Raw genomic sequence first — 24,945 nt, forward strand, 5'->3', positions numbered from 1 at the left:
GTAAGGCTGATTGAACAGGTGCATTCATTCCACACTGCAATATTGGCACAGGTTTTACTTGGACATATCAATAGAATTTCTAAATCATGGTTCTTACTTATGTGGCCAAAATGGCAGAAGAGAGAGGCATTGCAAAAATAAAAATAGGACTTTAAAAAAAATCTCAGGGAATCTTCCTTCCCTGGAAAAAAAATGAGGACTGAGCATGTTCAATGGGCATGGGATGCTTGACTGATGATTATATATGAATAAAATGGAGGATCAGGTAGGTTGGGGGTATAGACTCTTGAATATGTGTACGTCATGCTCAACAGTGAGCATTTAAACACTGCAACATTTTGTTGCAAGCTCTATTTCTTGTTATTCATGTGGGATGATGTGTTTTGTATTCAATTAACTGAGGATATAAAAAAAGTTTCATAATTCCTTGCTTTGACCTGGTTATGCTGTCTGAACCTAGTTTAAAATCTTTTCTTATATTTATTTTAGAGCTGGAAGCTTCCAAAAAGCAAGTAGAGATTGATAAGAAAGCTATAGATGAGCTTGTGAGAGAAAGGGACATATTGAACAAGGTAAGGGTATACATTTGACTGTGAAGAACTGATTTTATCCCTTTTCATGTAACCCAAACTACTTAGAGTCTTTAGTATTTTTGTTTCATTATGTAAATTCTCTAGGGTCCTGGGAGGGATATTAAAGCATGAAGAAACAGCTTGAATATAATTATCAGTTTTGCTCTACAAACATGGCAGGTGATCTAAAAATATGCAGAATTGTCTGCCAATTCAGTAGAAAACTGATAGGTATTTGCCCCATAATATGGAAGGATTCATTTATTTTTGTTGAAGCTTGTTGGCAGAATTGATACAGGATCAAACAGATCTTTAGGCATTGTAATGCTGGTTAAATGAAATGGAATGAAACTATAATATTACAGCCCCTTACTAGAAACCTCATGAGTGTTTATATAATTAAGGAATGTTGCATTCTCTATTAATAATAAATAAACAAACAAATTGTCCTATATGAAACTGAGGTAGTTCTATAAAATTTGGCATAAACGAGATCTCTTCAGTGAGGAGTACAATCTTTAATAACTTGAAAGAAATATAATTGATTTATAGGTGGTTTAAACTGTTGCATTTGGTGTTTATTAAATATTTTATTTGGACCATTAAAGCAGCTTTTTTGGACATAGTGAATATCACCCTATCTAGCGTCCCAAAGTTTCTCCAGATCCTGCAGTGGTTCCCCAAACCTCATAGTTTAATTTGAAGAGATTATGTGTCCATTTGTCTGTCTCTGCTGTAGCTCTACAATGAAACTTGGACATTTGAAATTTGGCATGGACATCTTGGAATTGTTCTGTTTTTAAAACTTACTTATTTTAGTTAATAAAAGTTGCTCTGTAGCATGAATTGCACTAATTAATGGCTGCATGGGCCTCAAAATCTTCAAACTATAGTGGAGAGCAGGAAAGAACTGTGTAAAAAAAAACAGGGTGAGGCAGGGCAGGAGAGGAAAAATAGCTGGAGAAAGAGAGAGAGAGAGAGAGAGAGAGAGAGAGAGCACAAACAAAGAGAGCTTCCTTAGGCTGCATCTGCACAGCACAAATAATCTGGTTGGCATGGCTCAATGCTATGGAATTCTGGGAAGTGTAGAATTGCATAGCATTGAGTCATGACAGTTAAAGTGGTGTCAAACCAGATTATTTCTGCCAGATGGATGCAGCCTTAGAGATGAAGTTGCAGACTAGCTTGGGGCATTCATTTCCCTAGAGGACCCGTATGCAGCTTGATGTGGTGCTTCCTTCTCCTGGCCTCCAAACTCTTTAGACATTTATGCAAGAGACAAGGTGCTGCTGCCTGGAAGGAGAAAGAGCAGAGGGAAAGTCTGAATAAGCACCAGGGTGCATGAAGAGAAAAACCAACAAGAAAGAAAAAGATAGGTATTCAGGCAGAAAGAGAAAAGAAGAAGCACCAGGGTGTGGGACCACGGCATTTCACTTTTACTAGTGAATAAATAAATAAATCATTTCAATAAAGCCTGGCAAATCATTTCAACAAAACAGGTCAAAAGCTAATCAAGTGTAAGAAATAATTTCTATCAGACCTTGAACTTCTAACATAGTTCATAACTCCTTTCTTACAGTACCACGCCTGACCAGAAATAAGTTTGTCATCTTGCTTTCTCTTCAGCTTGGGAATTGTATTTTGACTTCTGATGTACAGCCAAGAATGGGGTGGATGATGAATTATATCATGCAAGCCATGCTGAGAAAGCAAAATCTCTCTCTGACAGATATCTCTTTTGTGCACAAGAGTTCTTATCTGGTGTATTGCTAAGTTCTGTAAAAGGTTGGGGGTGTTATATTTCATTAATTTCAAGGGAATTTATCCAGCACAATTGTGTCCCTGGTTACATCCCTTGTCATTCATATTTAGCAGTTACCTACTTCTGTTAATAGTAAATGACTATCTAGTAAACATAGATTGCATCTTAAGGCACCAACCAGACCTTTGCAAAAAAGACATTCAACTAGAATTAAAGAATACTAAACTGGAACTTTTTTTTATTTCCAGAACTGAACAGAGTGGAGGGTCATTTCACACATTTAGCTGAATAGAGTCATTTAGTTTTTCCTATTGTTAAGCAACTGAGAACCAGAAATTCATGTTGATCCATTTAAGGATTATTCAGAAATCTAACTTTATATCCCAATGTGTTTTCATTCCCCTGTCTTTAGAGAATCTTTCTTCTTGATGCAGTGAGAATCAAACATTACACAATCTCTCAAAATTTCTCTATATGTAGACTCCTTTTATAGATGTAAAAATCTGTAGTCAAGAGTGGGGGATTGAGTTGGATATGTGGGATTTTATAGAAAAAACATCTGGGGAGATTTTGTGTGGAAAATCAGCTGGAGGCAAAAGAATAAAGCACCCCCTATCCTCTGCTGTTCCTCTATTCCCAACTGCAGCCTCCCATGGCTGCCTTTCTTTTGTTAAAAAAAGACAGCTATATACTATTAATTTTGATTTTGTGTGTCTGCTCATTTTACAAGAGTACTAATCAAATCATATTTTTGTAGAACTTGCTGAAGGCTGCTAGTGTCACTCAAAAACAGATGAACCTTGTTAAGCTCCATGAACAGTCAAAGAAGAACCTAGAAGAAGAAATTCAGAATTATAAGGAGGAGGCTCTTAAACAGAGGAAGATTATTTATCAGCTGGAGAAGGAGAGAGACCGCTATATCAATGAAGCTAGTGATCTCACACAGAAGGTAAGAGAGAGCTTGTTGTAGACGCAGTGAATGCTTTCTTTCTTTCTTTCTTTCTAGATGTCCCTTTTAGTTCTTGATTTTTCTGGGTGGATTTTTGGGTTTCATTTCAGCATGCTAGTGAATCTGTTCTGTGTTTTGGTCTGACCTTCAAAAGAACTATCTAAGGTACTATTTGCATGGCCAAAAAGCCCATTTCCCCCACTGGCCTGGCATCGTCCTTTTTAAATGATGGAGGCCAACCGTCCTGGGATGGGAATGGGCAGATCCTGCCCAACCCCAGCTCAGCCACCTCTTAGATTGGTTTCTATGTGGAAGAGTTTGCCAGAAACTCTGCAGTGACAGCTGGTACACCAAACAGCCATGTGTCCCCCTAACCTGCTGCTGCTGTTCTATTTGCAGGCCTTGGCTGCGGCCTGTGATGTTGAAAGAGGGTACCCGGCCATGTGAATGAAGCCAGGTGTCCTGTTTCTACCCTCACAGACCACAGCATGGTCCTGCAAGTAGAATGGTAACAGTGGTGGGGGCTCCATGGTGCAGTAGTGGGCTTGTATCTGAACACCTGCCCACTGCCTCACTGGACTAGGTAACTGCCAGGGGTGGGAATGGGGTTGGCCTGTCATATCCTGCCCATTCATTCAACACAAAAGGTACTGAACTCTTGCATCAAAAGAGATTCAGCCCTTGGATAATTCCTTTTAAATTCAGCCACTATGCATGAAGATTAAACCTTCTCCTATGAGTTTAGCTTAGTTTTCTGTACTCTGCCTCTTAAAGATTTCACATTCTAGAATTTGCAATTTATTTCCAGAAAAATCTCAGCCTTTAAAAAACAACCCACAAATTTTGATATTTATAGATTGGCAAATATCCCTCCCCAAAAAGTTGCTTTTTGGTGTGCAAAAGTATTTTTATTAATTTATTTTAAAACTATTGTGGTCTGCCTTTCCTTTTAAGAGATGGCCAAAAACAAGCCTTCTGTAAATTAACATTTTAAAATAGCCTTTACAATTTATAGCAAAAACACTAAAGCACCACATTAGTGGCAGATAACAAACAGGCAGCAGTGACAAAAAAATTTAAAAGATGAAAAACTGAAAGGCTTTTTTTTAAAGAGCATATAACAAACCAGAAGCCTTATAAATTTTGGAAAGGGGTTCCAAAACCTTGGTATGGCTGATCTGTAGTATAAGGCACATGAAAGTTTGCAGAGATAGATGTAGTCACCTGTCTGTTTTGTTCACTCATTCTTCATAGGTAGATCTTTTTGGATTGCTTGACCTACTATATAACTGTAATATGCTTCCTTGAAAACCTAATGACGAGTTTTTCATAAAACCTCATCACTGTCAGGCAATCTGACTTTCAGTTTTTTCTACTCTTTTTTTCCTGTTCTGTTTATTAGTTCTTGTAGCTTCATCTGACATAATTGATTCTAAATCACTTGATATGATGTACATCTTCTTGTGTGACAACATGTATAACTTCTTAAAATAATATCCCATTTAAGTGAGATTTGTTTTTATTGCATTGTCTTAGGCTATGCTTATGGTGGTCAACCTTTGTCTTGAACAGTACATTTATCACTGGGATGGGGAGAGAGATGGGAGCGAGAGGTTAACATTGTCATAAAAGTTTTGATTTGTTGAGTAAAACCAAGAAAGAATTGTTTATATGGTAGCACCATTTTAAAATCTCCCATATCTATAGCATTAATTCTCAGAGATAAAAAAGTTTATATGTATAACTATAACTTTAAAGTAACACATTTAGTTTTATATACGTATAGTTTTAAAATGAACGTTAAATGTTTTCTTCCCAAAAAGTTACGATGCATCCAGACTTATCTTAACATTGCAGATTAAAAATTAATATAAATGCTGTAATAACAACACATGGTAGGATTGGTGCCAAAAGCAGAACAAAAAAGAATAATTAAATCCTTCTGAAGTGCCAGGAGTGAAGGAGTCTAATTAACACTTTATGGATATTCCAAACCAATTGAGTAGCAACTGAGAAGACTTTATTACTGCTGGTCTCTGTCCTTTAGGTCAGAGTTTTCCAACCTATCTGATGTGCTAAATTAGCATTTTTTCCCTAGTTTACCAGGGGCCAGTATTATGTTAGTGCCATAGATCAGCAGCTGATGGCTTGTGGACCGACTCCTGTGAATGAGATTACCACTTTGATTAGCTTTCAGTTACCAAGAGAACAAAAGTACAGACAAATGATGTTCCTATCCAACAGCTGCTATAACAGTGGTCCCCAAACTTTTTTCAGCTACCGCCCCCTTTCCTCTTGGGTGACAACCCTAGTGTCCCCTGCATGCATATTTCTTGATATTAGGTATAATGTTCTACTGCAAATTCAAAACAACAAATGTAGACAGATGCTCCCTTTGCACCCAGTGATGCTGGGAGCAGCAACTCAGCATCTGCAAGAGCAGTGACTGAGAAGCCTCTTGCTTATGCCGGTTTTGTAGCAAAGGCCGACCCAGACAAGAGGCTTCTTTGTTGCTGCTCATGCAGATGCTCAGTCACTGCTCCTTTTGTAGCTGTTCACTCAGGGAGCAGCAACCAAGCAACTGGCTGACCAGCAACTGAGAGGCCTCTCACCTACGTTGCCCTTCCAGGAAACACCAGTGTGGGCAAGAGGCCTCTTGGTCACTGCTCAGCCATCTGCTTGGTTGCTGCTGTGAAGGTGTCTAGGTGTAAAGGGAGATGTTTCTCCCTGGTGAGGAAGGACTCTCAACCCTTCTTGGTTGGAGCAGAGAGAGGCATAGCCGATGTGTGTATAGGGGGTTTACAGAGGCCACACATGGATGGGGAAAGTGAGAGATTGATCCCAGATACTCCTCCTCCTTCCCTAGAGATATGTCTTCTCAACACAGCTTAAAATGTTCCTCATAAATACCAACAACTTCTCTCACTCTGTCTCATGAAAGAAAGCAGGAGCAGCAGTGCAGCTCCAACCTGCCAGCAAAGTCCCAGAAAAGCTCACAAAGCTTAAGCATGGTCCCAAGTTTGAAAGTTTATTTTTGCTGCCACTTTTCCCATGCCACCACATACACTAACTCCTTGCTGCAGTCAATCAGTCTTTCCCAAATGGCACCACTCTAAACCACAGAAGCAATGTCCTGTGCCCAGCCTTAACAAGTTTCCCAACTGCCACCACCACTACTAGCAAAAGATGTGGCTAAGGAAGTGAGCTTGACTGGGCAGGTGAAGAGCAGGAGACACCACTACATGAAGTGTTCGGTGAGGCTATGCAATGGTTTTAAGGGACTGTGAAAAGAGGTTTCATGCAGCCCTCATCCCCACCACAGTCCTAAAGGCTGATGGTCCCCATTGTCTTTCTTGTGCACCAATACTTTGATTAAAGACCCCCCTGCTGCCCCCTTTTCCCTCTCACTGCCTCCTTGCTGCATCTTTCCCCCCTCATCTTCCCCAGGAGCTTTCCACTGTCCCACTGTTCTACAGTATGTTTCTCCTCTACAAATTTTCATCTGGCATACCCATGGAGCAGATTGAAGTGCAAATAAAATGACAAAACTGTGAGGTAATAGAATGAAATGGATCACTTTTGAAGCTGGTGATCATATTTTTGAATGATTCCTTCATGTGCTTGTGTTTCTGAGGTTTTTTTTATAAAATCAGGGAAAGAACCTTCTTTGTCATCTCTCATTTTTTAAATGAGGGGCATTTTTGTTGTTGTGACATGTGTTAAAATAATATCTTCTACTCACTGATTGAAATTATGTATTTTATTGAAATTATGTATTCATAGTTAATCTTCCTTTTCCAGTAGTCTGGAAAACCTATTTGGCAATAACTATGGTGCCATGTTACATGTACATTATTATCTTTATCTCTTAAATCAGGGATTGAATGCAATTCTGTCCTTAGAGACAGAAACAATAAAATGCAGGCATCTTACTAACATCTCCAATTTCCCCCCTCCTGTTTGGTTTGTACTCTGTTGGGGATGCTTTGATTGAGAGTTCCTGCATGGCAGGGGGTTGGACTGGATGGCCCTTGTGGTCTCTTCCAACTCTACGATTCTGTGATTCGATGATGAAGAAGCCAGTGGAGCTTCAAAAGCTTGAAACAAGTATATTGTATATTTTGGTTGGCCAATAAAGGTTTCACTGTTGGGTGTTTTTTTGTTTGAATTCCAGATCCAAGTTAGTTCAGATACATTTTGCTGGAATTGTATAAAGTTGAAACATACAGAGATCTTCAACTACGAGTGTAGAATTTACCTTAGTACCGCTATTATTTTTATATGTCACATAGTTCTCTCTGGTTGTAGATACAGACAAAGGAAACAGAACAGAAATATCTCATGTATAAACAGAATTCACTAGGAAAGTCTGAAAGAAGAACACAATGATTTGGGATTTTGATGGTTACAGCGATCCTTGGATTCTTCAGAACTACTTCACTTTTTGTGTTTTTCAATTAAATTAGATCCATAAAAAAGCATAACCTCTCTGCCAAATTGCTCTGCTTAGGAGACTGCAAGACGGCTCTAAATAATAGAAATCTCAAAACCTTTAGTTTGATAAATAATGAAATAAAACTTCAGAACACGAGCCAAGTGAAGTGGGGAATACCTAGACGATTTTATACCACAATCACACCTGTAAATTTTTTATGTACTTTTCCACATACTGTAGAAATGAAGCTGTGGAAGATGTAATAAATAAATTTCCTTTCATTTTGTTCTGATTCTCTTTTTTTAGACAAAAGAAACGGTGTTAGCGATTCCATGCATGGAAACTCACTGCACCTTTGGGCAACTACCCACCAGTGTGGTGTAGTGGTTTGAGCATTGGAGTGCAATTCTGAAGACCAGGGTTTTAATCCCTGCCAGCCATGGAAACCCACTGGGTGACCTTGGGCAAGTCACATTCTCTCAGCCTCAGATGAAGGCAATGGCAATCCCCCTCTGAACAAATCTTGCCAAGAAAGGTTCACTTTAGGGTTGCCATAAATCAGAAATGATTTAAAGGCACACAGCAAGGAGTTTAGAAAAGCAAATGTGTGAAACTCTTAAGTTTCACCTGTCATGTTATGGTCACCAAGAGATCACAAAGACAGAAATGGATATTTCCTCCAGAAATGCTGTAGGAGTTAATTTCCTATAAGTTAATATATACGTCTTTTTATTTTCTTTCTTTTTCAAAATATGTTTTGTTGTGATTAATGATGTTCATCCAATTCAAAGCTTACAGACAGTCAGATGTTCTCTGATGTAGTCCACCAAGCAGTCATTGCATTCTGAAACATAGTTGCATAAGAGAAGAACTCACTGAGTTCTTTGAAATTTACTTCTGAATAAAATGCTTATGATAGTGAAGACTATAACCATAAAGTTGGGAGAGACCCATTGAGTGCAACTCCAGCTCAATGCAAGAACTCCAGTTAGGCCATCTTCAGCAAGTAATAATAAGGGGGGTGGAGAACCTCAAATATAAGCAGAATAAGGTATGAAAAGCATCACAGTACATGATGGTTGGGTCATACCATAATACCAATGCAGTTTGGTTTATTTGTGTGAGATTATTGACAGAGGTAGTGACTGGAGATTTAAATATTTGTTGTAGTTTTTTAAATGTAAAAAGCCAGTTCCATCTCTGTGTTTTCTGGTTTTCACTGGACTGTATCACAAAATCATGAAATTTAGAATCCTTTTTAATTTGTCTGGCCACCATTGAATTTTTCATTCATACTATTTGTCTTACTATTTGTTTAATTATTTTCATGCACTCATTTTGTAAATATTATATTTTGTGCAGAATGACAACCGATAGTTGTTTAGGAGAAATATAGCTAGACTTCCTAGGTTTCCCTTGTAGACTTCTGTCAATGTAATTGTTACATAGCCTTTTGTTAAATATTACGTACTCTGGATGCAATCAAAGTAAACAATGCTAAATTGTTTTACTTCAATTTCAGATTATTAGTTCCCACATCCTGAAATGCATGTAGTCTAGCATATACATTTTATTTGAATTTGTAATGAAAGATTGCTTGGATTTTTGAGTTCATAGAATCAGATTGAAGAACTAGAGAGTCATATAGTCACTTCAGATTATCCCTTACCAGCAAGATAACAATTAATTTTCTGAACATGGATGAAAAGTGTTAGGACAAAAAGTTTGAGAAGTTAGACACCATGACAATTCCCATCATATCTTGATTTAATGAAGCAAGTTATGAATGAGCCTTTACCTGCTCATACAACACTTTTGCTTTTTCATTTGTAGTGCAAGCAGAAAATCTTTAAATAACCATCATGCCTCATTTTGTCTGAACTGGGAAACCATGTTTATTAGCTTCAGAACAAACCAACATATAAAAGCATGGGTTGACACTGATTTTAATATCCTGGGTTTTTCAAACACTTGTAACTATATTCTCTTGGTTCATATGGAAGAAGAAATTGTGATTAATTTGTTGCCTTCAGGTTTAATAGAGGTTTGCACAAAGAGAGGTGCAGAAGTTATATTCAATAGGGAATATCTCAGATTGTCTGGAACAAAATTCCATTCAGGTCCAGAAATATATAATAATATTTTAAAAAATGGCCATTATCAGTAAGATCACTTTATGAGGCTCTTGAGTTTGTTTGCCTTATGCAATATCCCATCTGTAGTCATGACTATCAGTGATTGCTCAGAAGAAGAAGAAGAACAATAATAACAATAACACAGATTTCAGTATAATAAAGGAAATGATTTCCTAATTTCAATGGGCAATTCTTGAGATTTTGGATTAAAATATTTATAATCTTCATGCATTCATCCAGTTTCAGTCTGACTGCTAAAGAAGCATTCATCCCACTAGCAGTTTTGTAAATTCTTGCAAAGACACAATCAGAATCAGAATATGGCAAGTAGAAATACACTTGCAGTGTTGTGTAAATTACTTTTCTCCTCCCCTCCATACCTTGTCATATTTCCTATATCTGCTCTGCAGGAAAAAAAAATGTCTTCATCCCTGTTCTTCTGATTGAAGCAATTCTGTTGGTGTGAGTTCTTAATTGGATACCAACAACATTCAAATAATTTATTGTGTTTTTGTTCATCAACTCCAAAATTGCATTGTAACAAGTTGAATGAACAGGTTTTTGCTTCCATTCATATAACCTGAACTAGGCTTCAGATGTGAAATACATGTTATTGATTTTAGTCCCACTTTATTACTATTGGTAACTTGTTTTTAATGTGGAAGAAAAAAAGATGGGAGTTACAAAGTAAACTAGGTTTCTGGTTTTATTTTAAGCAGTTTTGGGTAACTGTGCAGTCAGCATCAAATGCTCTGAGTACCGATACCAATACTGAAATATATTTTTTTTCATATTTAGACATCCTTTGCTTCCTGACTTGGTCAGAAAAGTCTGGTAATCAGTTAATTAAGCTTTTACTGCAAAGCATATTGATTGTACAAAGAGCAGTGTTTAATTTCTTTCACTAGGCCTAGCTGTGCTAAATGCAAACTCTACTGTCACAGAGTAGGTGTTCTGAACATTAATGATTTCTCTTCCTTTGAAAACTCATTAACATAGATTCATGAACATAATAGTTCTCAGAGCAAAGAAATGAAAGGAGAACAAATTTCAACAGCTTGTTTTATCACCTTGTTATGTCAAGGTAAATAAAGAAAAGCTGTTGTACACTTGAATGTCAAATGTGATTTCACAGGCTTCTCCTTGTGCATTATCATCACTGTGATTAAAGTTGATAAAAAGTTTTGTGTTTCCTGCTTATGTCAGTGATCTACCTGCCCTTTGCAAGGCATTCAGATAAATGAAGCTAAATCAATATAACATATATACTAATGTTTCTGAGGAGAAACTAATTTGCAAGAAAAAAGAGAAAGCCTTGGAGCCAGCAAAACTGACAAACCTGCTAATCACATTTTCTTCTGGTAAAGATATTTTGTAAGAAGATGTTGTATTTCTGGGAAGGTTTTTTTTAAAAAATACAGTCTTATTTGTTTTATATCCTTTTCTTATAGCTTTCTAACATAATTTTTAAAAATTGTTATGCTCTTTACATGTCAGCAATAAACAATACTAATGTACTGCACTACACACAAGACAATACAAACACAACAAATAAATAGTTTTGACTTTTTGCCCTCTGACCCAGAGCTACAGATACTAGTAACTAATATTACCTTCCTTGTTTGTATATAATAAAGTTTAACCTTCTAGTTATCAATTAAATACAAAAACCCAATTTTCAGTCCCCACCAGTATAATCTTTGCTTCTTTTTCATATAATTCATAAATAGTTCCCATTCTTTTTTAAATTTGTCCAAAGATTTCTCTTTAATCATTGTTGACAGTTTATCCATTTCAGCTATTTTAAATATCTTCAGTAGCTTCTCCTCCATTGCAGGTACTGAAGGAATAGCGAAAGCGGTTTGACAATGGAATGACATGATTCAGAAGGCAGTGGAATCTGGATGGTTGTCTGTCAGAAATTATTTAGCTATGCATTCCTGTACTAATATGACACTGGACTATATAATATGTAGGGTTTCTTCTAACACTACATTTCTAAGATATATTCCAAAACAAATCTTTGCTACCAAAAGAAGCTTAAACCGCCCTATAGAAGTAAACTATTTGCTATGTAGAATGTCATCATCTGTGAGTGGCATGGGCATTAAATGGACCTCCAATGGATGCTATCACACCATTATTGTTGAGGAAAATAAGTCTTCTACCATGTTATTGTCAATGTTGGAAACCAACAGTTCAGTGTAATGCAGTTAAAAAAAAAAAAGGGGGGGGGAAATCTGGTTATTTTAGTAATCAGGTAAGATGGAAATTCTGATACCAGCAATTTCTTTGTGACTGACTGTGATGTGTTGAATTTTTTTAAAAAAAATCTGTTTTGTTTTTTTGCTGTGTAGTTTTGCTTGCTTTTGCTCTTTGGTTCATCTATCAGATGAGCATGCTTGCTTTCCTTAAAAAAGCAAAAGAGTGAATAGTGATGTGATTAGGCAAATAACCTTGATTCCTTTCATCCTTGCAATGAAATGTGCAGTACGGTAGGATAATTGTTGACAGTTTTGATAAATGAAAATGACAAGAGAGATACAGGGGAGAGTGTAATGGTTCAGATAATGGGAATTCTTTGCATTTGAAATTATAGCGCAGAGCTCTTGGATGGTTTTGTGTTCTCCTTTCATTATAAGGAATAGTAATTGGGTAATGGGAGCTACACAGATGCTATCTTTTATTCTTTTTAACTATGCTTTTCTTTTCTCCCCTTGAAATTAATTGCAGTTTCTTAAGACAACTATTCTGCACTGAGAAATGATAAGAGTTACTAGTAAAACCAATAGTTAAAAGAGTAAAAGAATAATACTGTAAAATTAATCAAACATCAATTAGTAAAGAGTTATTAAAGCAGCATATTGATTTGAAGTTATTATAATTATTTAGCAACAAGTTTGAGTTTTGTTATATAGAGAGTTCAAACAACCTTTGTCACTGTAAATAAATGAACAGCACACATGCACACTTAATGCATTTTGAGCATTGCTAAATCGAATGAAGCTTAGCTTGCTGACTTTGGAGCTGTACAGACAGGCCCTAAGTGGTGATGGGATCCCTCCCCTTTCCTAGCCAGATTGGAGCTGCATGCTGCATCCCCAATCTGGCCTTTCCTTTTTGTGCCATGGAAAGGGCACCATGGCCACCGGTGCTGTGGCTTTTCAGCGCTCCTTTGGCACAGTGTATGTACACGCTGTGCCAAGGGAGTGCCATGACACCTCCAGCAGTGCAGTGGGGCGCATGGCATCATGCCGGCATGGGGGTGGAGTCGGGATGCACAGTGTCCAGTCGCCACACCCCACTCTGTCCTGTTACCAGTGTTTATTGCTGGTCTGTACAGCCTCTTGATCTATATTTGTACAGTATATTAATGTTCTCTAGTTGCTTTTATGCCTGCTGGGAATGTTGAGTCACAGCACCTAGAGCAGGGGTGATTTCTGATGGGGAAATGATGACTGGAGAAAGAGTTAAGGATCCCCTGCATCTTCCCCTTCAGACTGTAGCTTCTGAAATTTTCTTTATAAGACAAAAATGCTTGTATAAGAATATAACTTGTGACAGGTTGGACAGAAATAATTGTATCTTCAGATTTTGATATATAGAGCATTGACAGCAATCATAGAAGGTTTAATCGTGCTGATTTTGTTTATTTGACAGGTCCTACACCACATGGAAGATATCAAAGTACGGGAAATGCAGATTTTTGATTATAAAAAGAAGATAGCAGAGTCTGAAACAAAATTAAAACAGCAACAGAATCTCTACGAAGCTGTGAGATCAGACAGAAATCTCTACAGTAAGAACTTGATTGAAGCTCAGGTACCATAAAGCAATGTCGTTCTTAGGTTTGTTTCCCCATTTTAGTTGAACCAGTCATTCTCACATGGACTGGAACGGAAAGGAAAGATAATGGAAGCCAATGTCAGTATGACATTTATAACATTTTTTGTCCTTCAGCTCCCCATAGGCATCATAGAAGTTGATTGAATATGTGTGGAAACAAATACTCTCTAGAATACTTTCAGTCCCTTCATGTCAGGTGTCAAGTGGTCCTGGGACTACAGATGTTCAACCCGTGTCAGATACCCTCCAAAATTGCCTAGGAATTTACAAATGAGGAAATATTTTCCAGGGAACCTTGAGTCAAGAGCATTACAGATTAATGCTGTCAATAAACTAGTTGTCTAAATTCAGTGTTACTTGAAAATATTTTCATTTCAGAATACTTCTGTACCACTTTCATCAAACAAGTCTCAAATATTTTACAATAAAAACAGATAAAGTAAGACCTATAGCTAAATGAGTAAAATATTAATACCATGAAATCTATTTTTTTTAAAAAACCAATAGTAAAAACTAGTTCATCTGATAAAATTAATAATGAGAAAAACAGATATTCTGAGTTTGGGAAGTAGGAGAGTAAAGGTGAGTTAAATAGAACTGTATCTTAGTGACAGTTGTCTTGATACAACATTCAAGAAATTATAGATCAGGAGTGTGTTTTGATTATGAAATGAGTACAGTCGGCCCTTCTTATACAGCGCACCTGCGTCATACGCGGGCGCGCTTTACGTGGACTTGAGCTTATGCGCTCAAGCCACGGGGTGCACGCAGGGCAGAAGGGGATGGCGCCTCCCATTCAATTCAATGGGCGTGCGTGCCCGTTGCGCCCCGCACACTGCCGCGCCCCTGCGCCACCGCACACGAGCCCCATTGTTTCCAATGGGGCTTGAGCATAGGCGGAATTCGCCTTACGCGGAGGGATCCGGAACGGATCCCTGCGTAAGGTGAGGGCCGACTGTACATGGATTTTTTATACATGGATTCAAGCATACACGGTTTGAAAATGTTCAAAAAAAGTATAAATTTCAAATATCAAACCTTGATTTTGCATTTTTTATAAGGGACACCATTTTGCTATGTCATTATATTTAATGGGACTTGAGCACACACAGATTTTGTTATATACGGGGGATCTTGGAACCAAACCCCAGTGTATAACAAGGGTCCACTGTATATACCCCCATCCACAAAAAGCAGGATGCAAGGGACTGTAGCAACTATAGAACTTTAGCCAATCTCACATGCAAGCAAAATTGTGTTCAAAATACTGTAACACAGACCCCAACCATATATGGAGAGAGAAATCCCAGAAGTATAAGAAGCTCACCAAATAATTCCAAAAGAAAATCAACATGAGCTTTATAGACCATAGCAAAGCCTTTGACTACATTGATCATGAAAAGCTATGGAAAGCTCTCAAAGATATGAGAGTGCTGGTACACTTGATAGTTCTGTTGAAAAAACTACAAAGGACAAGAGGCCACTGTCAGAACAGAATATAGAGAAACAGAATGATTCCCAATAGGCAAAGGAATCAGGCAAGGCTGCATATTATCACCTTACATGCAGCCATAGAGCTCATTACATTAGTTTAAATGTAATTTCAAGGATATATGCAACAATTTATCCTCCTGGGTTTATTTCAAAGTAGTGTTTCATACTTATCTAATACTGTGATTGTGAAAATGTTTTTATGCATGTTAAGATGTTATGTGCAAACGAATTGACCTTCTGGGGGCACACAGAGGATATGACCCTTTACCTTCATTTATTTGCTTTAGAATATCTTGTATTGTGTACAGTTGTTGTAGATTGTAGTTTGTTTTACATAATTTGTTTTTATTTAACTTTAACTTGTATTTGTTTTAACTTTTTAGTTAATTTCATACCAGTTTTTAGGCATGATCAATTTTTTATTCTTGTATGTATTTGGATATTCTAACATTTAGATTTTGTATTATGTATTTTGTCTTCTATTGATACGGTCAGCTGACTAATCAATAAAATTTGTTGTTCTATACAGTTTGAATTAATTGTAAGGTCAAGGAGTCATTTTGACTTAAAACTGTACTATAGCATAGTACATAGTAATATGTACTATAGCATAGTACTATGTACTATAGCATTGTATATAGAACTCATAGTTCAGTAACAGGCTAGCCTACCACAAGAATAAAAACTTTTCTGAAAAACTATGCTAGATTATCATCCCCGTGGGGTGTAAATTAAATTGGTGCAAAATTGTTTGAGAGAGCAAGACTCTTGGAAGCTTTTTTCAGATTGTTTAATAAGAAAAGGTCCCCCATTTCCCAGCCTTGTATATGCTGTTTCTGATCTCCAGGGTATCATAAGCTCAGAAACAGTAATATCTTTTCATAAAGAAGTTCTTGGCTGAATTTTAGCGTTTGCTAGGATGGTTTCACATTTTTCAATCTTTCTGGTCCTAGAAGCTGTTGCTTGTTAATTTAAATTAAAATGACCGCAGCCTTTGCAAAATTCATGCATCTACTCTCAAAGTAGTATTTTTCAGAACATGTGTGCAGTAGCTTTAAAAAAGCTTCCTTCTTAAGTATTTATGTGTAAGCTATCTAGAAGAATTACAATCAGTTTTTCCTTTTTCTGTCCGTTGTGTGCATTTTAGCTTGTCAACCTGTAGCTTTAAAGGTCTTTTTTAATCTGATGTATTTATATAAGTGAAAAATAGATTTCTTATTTTGTAGTTTCTTCTTCGTGGTCTCTGCGAATCATACAAATGGGTTTCACTGCGCCTGCGCAGTGCTGTTCGGAAACTTCTAGAATCACTGGGCAAAGTTTACTTTGCAACATATAGAAACTTTTTGGCAGTAACCCCGCCCACCCGTTATAAGGCCCCTGCCTTCCCGCTCTTTCCCCAGTTCCTTTTTTCCGTCGTGCTGGTTGCTGTTTGGAACTTCGCTCTTGCTAGCTTGTTGGATCACTGGTTCTATTTGACTCGGACTGTTTTTCTGGACTTTGGCTTCTCTTCTTCCCCCATGCTTTTTGACCTCGGACCGTGTACTTCGATTTGGATTTCGGATCTCGTTTTGGCTTGTCGACTTCGACAAACGATGTCTCCTCCGTTCAAGAAATGCGACGTCTGTGGAGGAAAAGTTCCTGTACAAGACCCGCATTCCTCTTGCCTGCTGTGTCTCGGCCGGGACCACGACCCCAGGGCTTGCAGCCTCTGTAAGTCTATGTCTTCCCAAGCCCGAAAGAACCGGGAATCGCGGCTGACGTCCGCAATAGCCCAGGGCAAGATTCGGGAGGGGGATTCTCGCCCTGCCTCGGCCCCCTCGGCTTCTGCTGTGGCTCCTTCTCTCCCGGCCCGTGATGGCCCGGCCAGCACACCTCCCTCTACTTCGCTGGTGCTGGATTCGGGGGTTTCTGATGCCGCACCCCCTGTGGCCCGCAGCTCCACTAAGCCCAGTGCCACCTCCAAACCCACTAAGCACCCTCATAAATCAGGGTCATTGGGTTCGGCTGCCGCCTCTGCTCCACCTCGTGAAGAGGGAGCCCCCTCCGAGGCATCGGGGTCATCCCACCGAGCGGCCTCCGACCAGAGGTCCCATAAGGCGGCTTCGGCGACTTCGTCCAGCTCCAAGAAGTCCAAGGCCAAGTCGGGATCGTCGGACCATCCCTAGCCCTCCAAACCGGATGACTCCGTCTCGAAACGGGCTGCCTCCGAACCCGATGCCTCGGGCCCGAAGGAGCCCACCTCCGGGAAGAAGGATGGAGCCGGACAGGTGGCTAGAATCTCGGAGTCACAGATCCTCTTCTTTCCCCCGGATGCACCTGCTCGCCCTAAGTCTGGCAAGAAGAGGCAATCATCGGCCCCGGCCTTAACATCTTCTTCTGCTAAAAAGGCCAAGTCATCTAGTGGTCACCCAAGTTCTCAGTCAGGGTCTCCATCCAAGAGACTGGCCGCGCCCAAGGAGACTACTGGGTCCCGCAAGGCCCATCATCGAGAGCGCCCTCGTCCCGACTCCCCGGTGACGGTTGCTTCCCTCACCACACCGTCTGTCGAGGTCCACTCTCCTGTAAGGGATCGTGACCGTGTGGCCGCCGTCCAATCATCCTCGGTTCAAGATCCGTCGACTTTGACAGCGCTTCCTTTTCTCCTCTCAGATGATGAGGACCCTTGTGACCTTCCAGCGAGGTCCCCTTCACCTGCTCCGTGTTCACCGGCTCGGGAGCTCGATGATGTTACGTACTTCTACGACTCGGAAACTGACCAGTTCTTTTTGCCAGTCCCGAGAGAGGTCGCCTTGGCTAAGCCCACTTCGGTTTGGGACCGCACTCGTGAGCAGGACCGTGCTCATGGCCAGGATCGACACCGACCCGAGGAACGGACCGACCGACCAGGGCCGTCTTCAGCCACTTCCTTGCTGCCCGTGACCCGGCCGACTGAACGCACCAGACCTGTGGCTGCTGTTGAGCTGCTCTCTTCTAATTCGGAACCGGACCCCATCGGCTCTGATGTCGCCTCGGGTGAAGAGGAACTTGCTCGGGATTCCCCTCAATTCCTTCACCACCCCGACGGATGATGTCAGATCTTTTGCGGAGCATGTTATTAAGATGTCCAGGGCTCTGGACATCGAGCTCTCATACCCTGAAGAGGAAGCCAAGGACCCGGTTGAGCGCAGGGTGCGGGGTCGAGTCCACGCGACACCCTCCGTGCCGTTCCTGCCATCTCTGGAGACTTTGGTCAAGCGCTCCTGGGATGCCCCTTCTTCACTCCTTGGCTCGCCACGTAAGATCGAGTCTCTCTACAGGGTTTCGGCTCCGAACTCACAATGGCTGACCTCACACCCTCGCCAGAATTCGGCTATCGTCGAGGGCTCCCAGCAGGTCTCCACGCAGCATCAGGCGGCATCACCAATGGATAAGGAGGCCAAGAAGATTGATGCCTTGGCTAGAAAAGCTTATGCAGCGGCTGCGTTGGCGGTGAAGGCGACCAACTACACTGCCTGTATGGGCGCCTATGTCCAAACCCTGATGGAGGGCATCTCCCCGATCGTGCCAGACGTCCCGGATGGGGTGCAACGGACTCTGACTGAAATCAGGGATGAGGCCCATTCCATTGGCGCCTGGCTCATCACGGTGTCCAGGAATGTCGTGGAGTGTTCGGGCAGGGCCATGGCAGCATCCCTCGCCCTGAGGAGGCACGCCTGGCTAAGGGGCTCGGACCTCAATTCTAGCGTCAGAGCCACCATTGAAGACATGCCCATCGATGACTCGGGCCTGTTCCATGCCGAGACGGACAATAGGCTTAATCGTAAGTTCAGGATGAAGGCGGCGGCGAGGAAACATGGTATGTCGGCCCCCGTTCCATCCCCTTTCCGCAAGCGATTTCGCCCTTGGCAGCAGCAGCAAGGTCAATTCCATAGGTCCTCCTATCAGGACCGCCAGTTTCATCAGCAGGGCTCCCAGCGCCAGAGGTACCCGTCCCAATCCTCTTCGTCTTCTGGCCGCCGTAATCAGTCTTCCCGGTACCGTAAAAACCGCCGGCAAGACCCCGACCAAGGCAAGAAGAGGGCATGAAAACTTCCCGCGCACTTCGCCTCCCCTCTGTGCTTTCTGGACATCCTTAGGCCCTTTGCCAACGTTTGGGCCTCTATTTCTTCCGACTCCTGGGTACTAGACATTGTCTGTAGGGGTTATTCCCTCGAGTTCGAAGAGCTCCCGCCCACCGGAGCTTTTATTTCCACCCCCCCCTCGGACACCCTTCTCGACGAAGTGCGCGCTTTGCTTCTCAAAGGGGCAATCTCTCCGTTACCCCCCGAACACTGTTCCAGGGCATTTTTCTCCAGGTACTTCACGGTACCGAAGGCAGACGGCGGCATCAGACCCATTTTGGACTTAAGACAGTTGAACCTCTTCCTCGAATACCGCCGGTTCCGGATGGTAACCTTGGCTTCTATTTTGCCTCTCCTATACCAGGGCCTGTGGTTTGCAACGGTCGACTTGAAGGACGCCTACTTCCACATCGGAATTCGGGAGTCCCACAGGAGATTCCTCGCCTTCGCCGTCGGCTCCACCGCATACCACTACAACGTGCTTCCCTTCGGCCTTGCCACGGCTCCACGGGTCTTTACAAAGTGCATGGCTCCGGTGGTAGCATACCTCCACCAGAAAGGCTACAGGGTCTTCCCTTATCTGGACGACTGGCTGTTTGTCGCCGACTCACAACAGGACCTCCGAGAGGCAATCTCATTCGCCTTGCATCTGTTGGACTCTCTCGGTCTGGTCGTCAACAAGGAGAAGTCCCACTTCACTCCGGCCAGAAAGGCCAAGTTATCGGAGCCATCCTCGACTCCGAAAGATGCTCTGCCTTCCTTCCCGTGGACCACTTCCAGGCGTTAGTAGCATCACTGAAGCCTTGCATTTCCCACAGAAGGGTGAGAGCCAGGGACGTCCAAGTTGCTCTGGGACACATGGCGTCAACGACCTTCGTGACACCGTGGGCACGACTTCGCCTGCGCCCTCTGCAGTCCTGGTTCCTCTCAGTCTTCTCCCCTATGGAGGACTCTCCGTCAAAGTGGCTCACGGTACCGAGGCCGGTGGCCGCCTCCCTAAGATGGTGGTTGGACGATCGCAACGTCTGTATCGGGATGCCCTTCCATCAGCCTCAACTTCAATTGACTCTGACGACCGATGCCTCTCTGGAAGGCTGGGGCGCCCACCTACTCGACCTGCTTGTCAAGGACAAGTGGGCGGCCCAGGACAAACATCTCCACATCAATGCTTTGGAGATGCTCGCGGTCGAAAAGGCTCTGAGGGCATTCGAGCTCACGGTCACAGGCAAAGTGGTCCTCCTCAGGACGGACAATACTACCGTGATGTATTACATCAACAAGCAAGGAGGCACCAAGTCCAAGACTCTGCTCGAAATCACTCTTCTCATCTGGGACTGGTGCATCCAGAGACGCGTGCTCCTCCAGGCGATTCACCTCCCAGGAGAGGACAACGAGCTGGCAGATCGTCTAAGCAGATCCTCTTCGGTGTGCCACGAGTGGAGGCTCCATCCGGAAACGGTCAGCGACCTGTTCGAGCGGTGGGGAACCCCCCGGATCGACCTCTTCGCGACCGAGTGGAACAGCCACTGTCCTCAGTTCTGCTCCAGAAGGCTAATGGACGGATCCCTCGGAGACGCGTTCGCCTTCCTTTGGACGGGAGAGCTGCTTTACGCCTTTCCTCCCTTCCCTCTCATCACCAGGGTGGTGTCCAAGATGACAGCGGACCGTTCGCATGCGATCCTGATCACCCCATGGTGGCCCAGACAGCCGTGGTTCGCATCCCTTCTCCACCTCTCCAGGAGATGCTTCCTCCGCCTCGACTTCCGTCCCGACCTGCTGTCGATCCAGGACGGCCAGATCTTGCACCCGGACATCGTGAACCTGCTGCTGGTGGCCTGGAAGATACAGCCCTAACCGCCTTGCCGGAGTCGGTGAGGACGGTGATCCTGGCTGCAAGAAAACCTTCTACTCAGCGGTCCTATGCCCTGAAATGGAAACGGTTTAGCCTCTTCCTTGATCGAAAGGGCTTGTCTCCTGCTCAAGTGTCCACTCCAGTGGTGCTGGAATTTTTGATGGCGCTCTTGGATGAGGGGCTGTGCCTCGCATCCATCAAGTGCTATTTGTCTGCCATTTGTGCTAAGTACCAATTCGGAGGGAGGGCTTCCTTTTTTAGGGATCCCTTGGTGAAAGGGTTCCTTAAGGGATGTGCCAACTTGCATCCTCCTGTGTCGGTACCGGCGCCGGCTTGGAGCTTGGAGGCGGTACTGTCCGCACTCCAATCCAAGCCCTTTGAACCGATGGCCACGGCGGACTTGAGACTACTGACTTGGAAAACCGCCTTTCTTGTGGCCATCACTTCTGCCCGCCGTGCGGGCGAACTCTGTGCCTTGCGGAGGGACCAGCCCTTCCTGAGGTTTCACAAGGACAAGGTGGTCCTTCGGACAGACATTACTTTCTTGCCTAAGGTTGTGTCTGCTTTCCACATGTGCCAGGACATTGTGTTGCCGACCCTCGCTTCCAACCCGACTTCGGATGCGGAGCGGAGCCTGCACTCTCTTGACGTCAGGAGAGCGCTGGCGTTTTACCTGGACAGAACTGCTGCCTCCAGTCGGTCCGAGAGACTTTTCCAATGCTACTCGGTACCGAAAAAGGGGTTGCCTGTGTCTGCGCAGAGGTTTTCCAAATGGGTGGCCGGTACCATCCACCTCTGCTATGAACTCCTGGGCAAACCTCTCCCTAGCAGGGTTCGGTCCCACTCCACAAGGGCAGTGTCAGCATCCTCTGCATTCCTATCGGGGATTCCCTTGGAGGATGTTTGCAAGGCTGCTATTTGGTCCCAACCTCTGACTTTTATCAAACATTATAGGTTGGACACCAGAGCTATTTGAGACGCAGCCTTTGGGAGGGCTGTGTTGGTTTCAGGGTTGCATTGATTGCACTACTGATGGTTGTGTTTCAGCATTTGTGTATATAATGCCTTTGTGTTTACATTTTGTTGAATGTTGCTTTGCACAATTTCAATGGGATAGGTCTTGCACGACCTTATCTCCCCTTCTCAGGTTTAGCAATGTTGTTGCTATGTTTGGTTTGTGCAAGAACAAAAGACTGACTCCTTTTATGGTTCAAGGTGTTTATTGTTGTAATAAATGTACCTTTGGTTTACCATAGCTTTGGTCTCAGGACACTCCCTCCGCCGCATACCTAAGCTTGTCAGTCTAAACCCATTTGTATGATTCGCAGAGACCACGAAGAAGAAGGACAGGTTGCTTACCTGTAACTGTATTTCTTCGAGTGGTCATCTGCGAATACATACAAATCCCACCCGTCCATCCCCTCAGTGTCCTGCTGTTATTGGCTCTTCCATTGCATGCTGGGCGGAAAAAATTGCGGAACTGGGGAAAGAGCGGGAAGGCAGGGGCCTTATAACGGGTGGGCGGGGTTACCGCCAAAAAGTTTCTATATGTTGCAAAGTAAACTTTGCCCAGTGATTCTAGAAGTTTCCGAACAGCACTGCGCAGGCGCAGTGAAACCCATTTGTATGTATTCACAGATGACCACTCGAAGAAATACAGTTACAGGTAAGCAACCTGTCCTTTTCTATACACTGACACTACTTAAATACTATTAGCAAAGTGTTTTCTGAAGAATGACGGTGTATGGAAGCTTCTCACTTGTAACTCATGCTTTCTAGGAAAGTGTTTGTAACAGTCAAGTAGTACTACAGGCTTCTATTTGATGCACAAATCAAAGCTATGCAGATCATGGAGTCCACTCTTCATTCCCTACTAATTAGTTCTGGGACTTGGTGAAGACATGGCTATTGTGACAAAGTAGTTCAGATTTATCTACCACTGCCTAAATCAATACATTTACCACTAAATTATTTTCTGTTAGGATGAGATCAATGAGATGAGAAAGAAACTGAAGATTATGACACACCAGGTAGATCAGCTGAAAGAAGAGATCTCTGCTAAAGAGGCAGCTCTTGTAAAAGTGCATCTGGACCACCAACGGATAGAAAAAGAAAAAGAGGCCTTGAAGGTAAGGTATTTCCTTCATAAAAAGAACACCAATATTCCTTAGAGGTAAAGCAATCACTTTGAGTGCTTGAATTGGCAGAAACTTTGATTGTCTGCACCTGTGTGTCCTTATTAGTAAACTTTTTCAATTAGCCATAAGAGAATTTTACTTTTTGAAGGCAGTTGTTGAAGGGAGGGGAGTACTCCTTCAGTGTTAATGGTAGAAGCTGCTCTCCTAAGGCTGCTTGAGAGATTTTATGGTTTGTTACTTCAAGTACTTATTACTACTGAAGACACTGAAGGCAAGGGAGTCTCCAGTCCTGCCTTCCTGCATATCAGCCAATAGTGATCATGTTGGTGCTGGATGACACAGGTCTCTGGAGATGCTTTCTTTTTCTGTGCTGTCAATGGTTGTGGTTATTTCTGTTGGATTAGAAGTAGATTCTGGAGATGCTATCCCCTTTTCTGGGTAAGACTGGTTCAATTCAGACCCAGTCTCCTTTAGCAGAGTTCACAAGTGGAAGCACTGAATCTCTTGGGTCTCTCTGAGAGTAGTTTTAGCAAAATAAGGCAAACAGGCAGTACATAGATTTAATAGCTAAAACCTTTACTACATTTAAAGGTGTATTCAAAGATATATGTTTGCAGTGTCTAAGCCCTGGCTAATTACAGGAAAGTTTCAATAAGATGGTCAACTCAACAGAGGCTATACTCATCATCTTGAAGGAGAAGTCTTTTATGTTCTTGCAAACACTCCTAATGTGGTTGCTTAGATACATCTCCACAATGGGTGACTGAGCAAATGGAGAAAGTTTCAGAAACAGCCTGTATAGTGGTCAAGACATACAGGAAACCTTTACTTTCTAAAGTTCCAGTGCCCTAAAATGGTTGGGGAGGGTTAAAGAGAATGCTTGGTTGGACAATATCTTCCAGTATTTGTTTTCGGGACAAGGCAAAGTTACTGGGTACTAGGATCCATGGCAATATACTAGGATAGCATGCTACTATTACTTGAGCCAGGAGCCATTTAAATGGAGCCAGCAAAAGCAGTATGAAAGTAGTGGTAACAAAGAACATAGGCGAGAAGATCAGAAAAATGCACAGTGCATTGTGCATGGGTGGCGGGCAGTATGCTGGCTGTGGAGGAAGCAGGCAGTCAGAGACAGGGGCAGGTGGTAGCTATCTGGTGCTAAGCAGCACTCTTCCAGGAAAGCAAAGTCTCACTGATAGCAACAAGATGTCTCATGTTTGAATGGCAAAAGGGTATCTGTCTTCTCTAATTAGCATCAAGGGAACAATTAGCCAGGCAGACAGCAAAGTAAGGAGGCAATTAGTAGAAGGGGCAGCTTTCAGATCACCTCAGAGGCAGGTAGGCACCTACAGTATGCAGTAGCAATATATTAGGAATCCTGTAGAGTGACTACAATCAGGGATCAGAGAGTTGGGCAGGAGGAGAGAGTATGATGCAGCTGGTGTGAAGGATGAGAGGCATGCATAATGAGGAGCAGGGTATGGAAGAGGCTGCTAGACCGAAGAGACAACAGGAGTAGCCAGATTCAAGTAAGCCTTAAGTCTCCACCTACAGGATGCCACACTGAGGATTGTACTACTTTTTTGTCATTAGGTGGGCAGGCAGGATAGATGAAGACAAGAGATCTATGAGCCTGGAACTGCAAATGTGGGAAAGTGATCA

At 42.3% G+C, this 24,945-nt stretch overlaps 1 protein-coding gene across 4 annotated transcripts in view; it reads left to right on the forward strand.

Moving 5' to 3' along the window:
* The window catches only part of CFAP58 (cilia and flagella associated protein 58), a 119,419-nt gene that overhangs the window by 27,304 nt on the left and 67,170 nt on the right, over window positions 1-24,945 (forward strand). For all 4 annotated transcript variants that reach the window (XM_089509844.1, XM_089509843.1, XM_089509847.1 and 1 more), the window contains 4 exons: window positions 490-572; window positions 3,092-3,283; window positions 13,514-13,675; window positions 23,128-23,274. In XM_089509844.1, coding sequence (XP_089365970.1) covers window positions 490-572; window positions 3,092-3,283; window positions 13,514-13,675; window positions 23,128-23,274 — 584 coding nt within the window. The remainder of the gene's footprint in view (window positions 1-489; window positions 573-3,091; window positions 3,284-13,513; window positions 13,676-23,127; window positions 23,275-24,945) is intronic.

The sequence above is a fragment of the Sceloporus occidentalis genome, unplaced genomic scaffold, assembly GCF_023333645.1.
Source record: "Sceloporus occidentalis isolate IW3139 unplaced genomic scaffold, rSceOcc1.0.p SCAF_2, whole genome shotgun sequence".
Taxonomy (NCBI): Eukaryota; Metazoa; Chordata; class Lepidosauria; order Squamata; family Phrynosomatidae; genus Sceloporus; species Sceloporus occidentalis.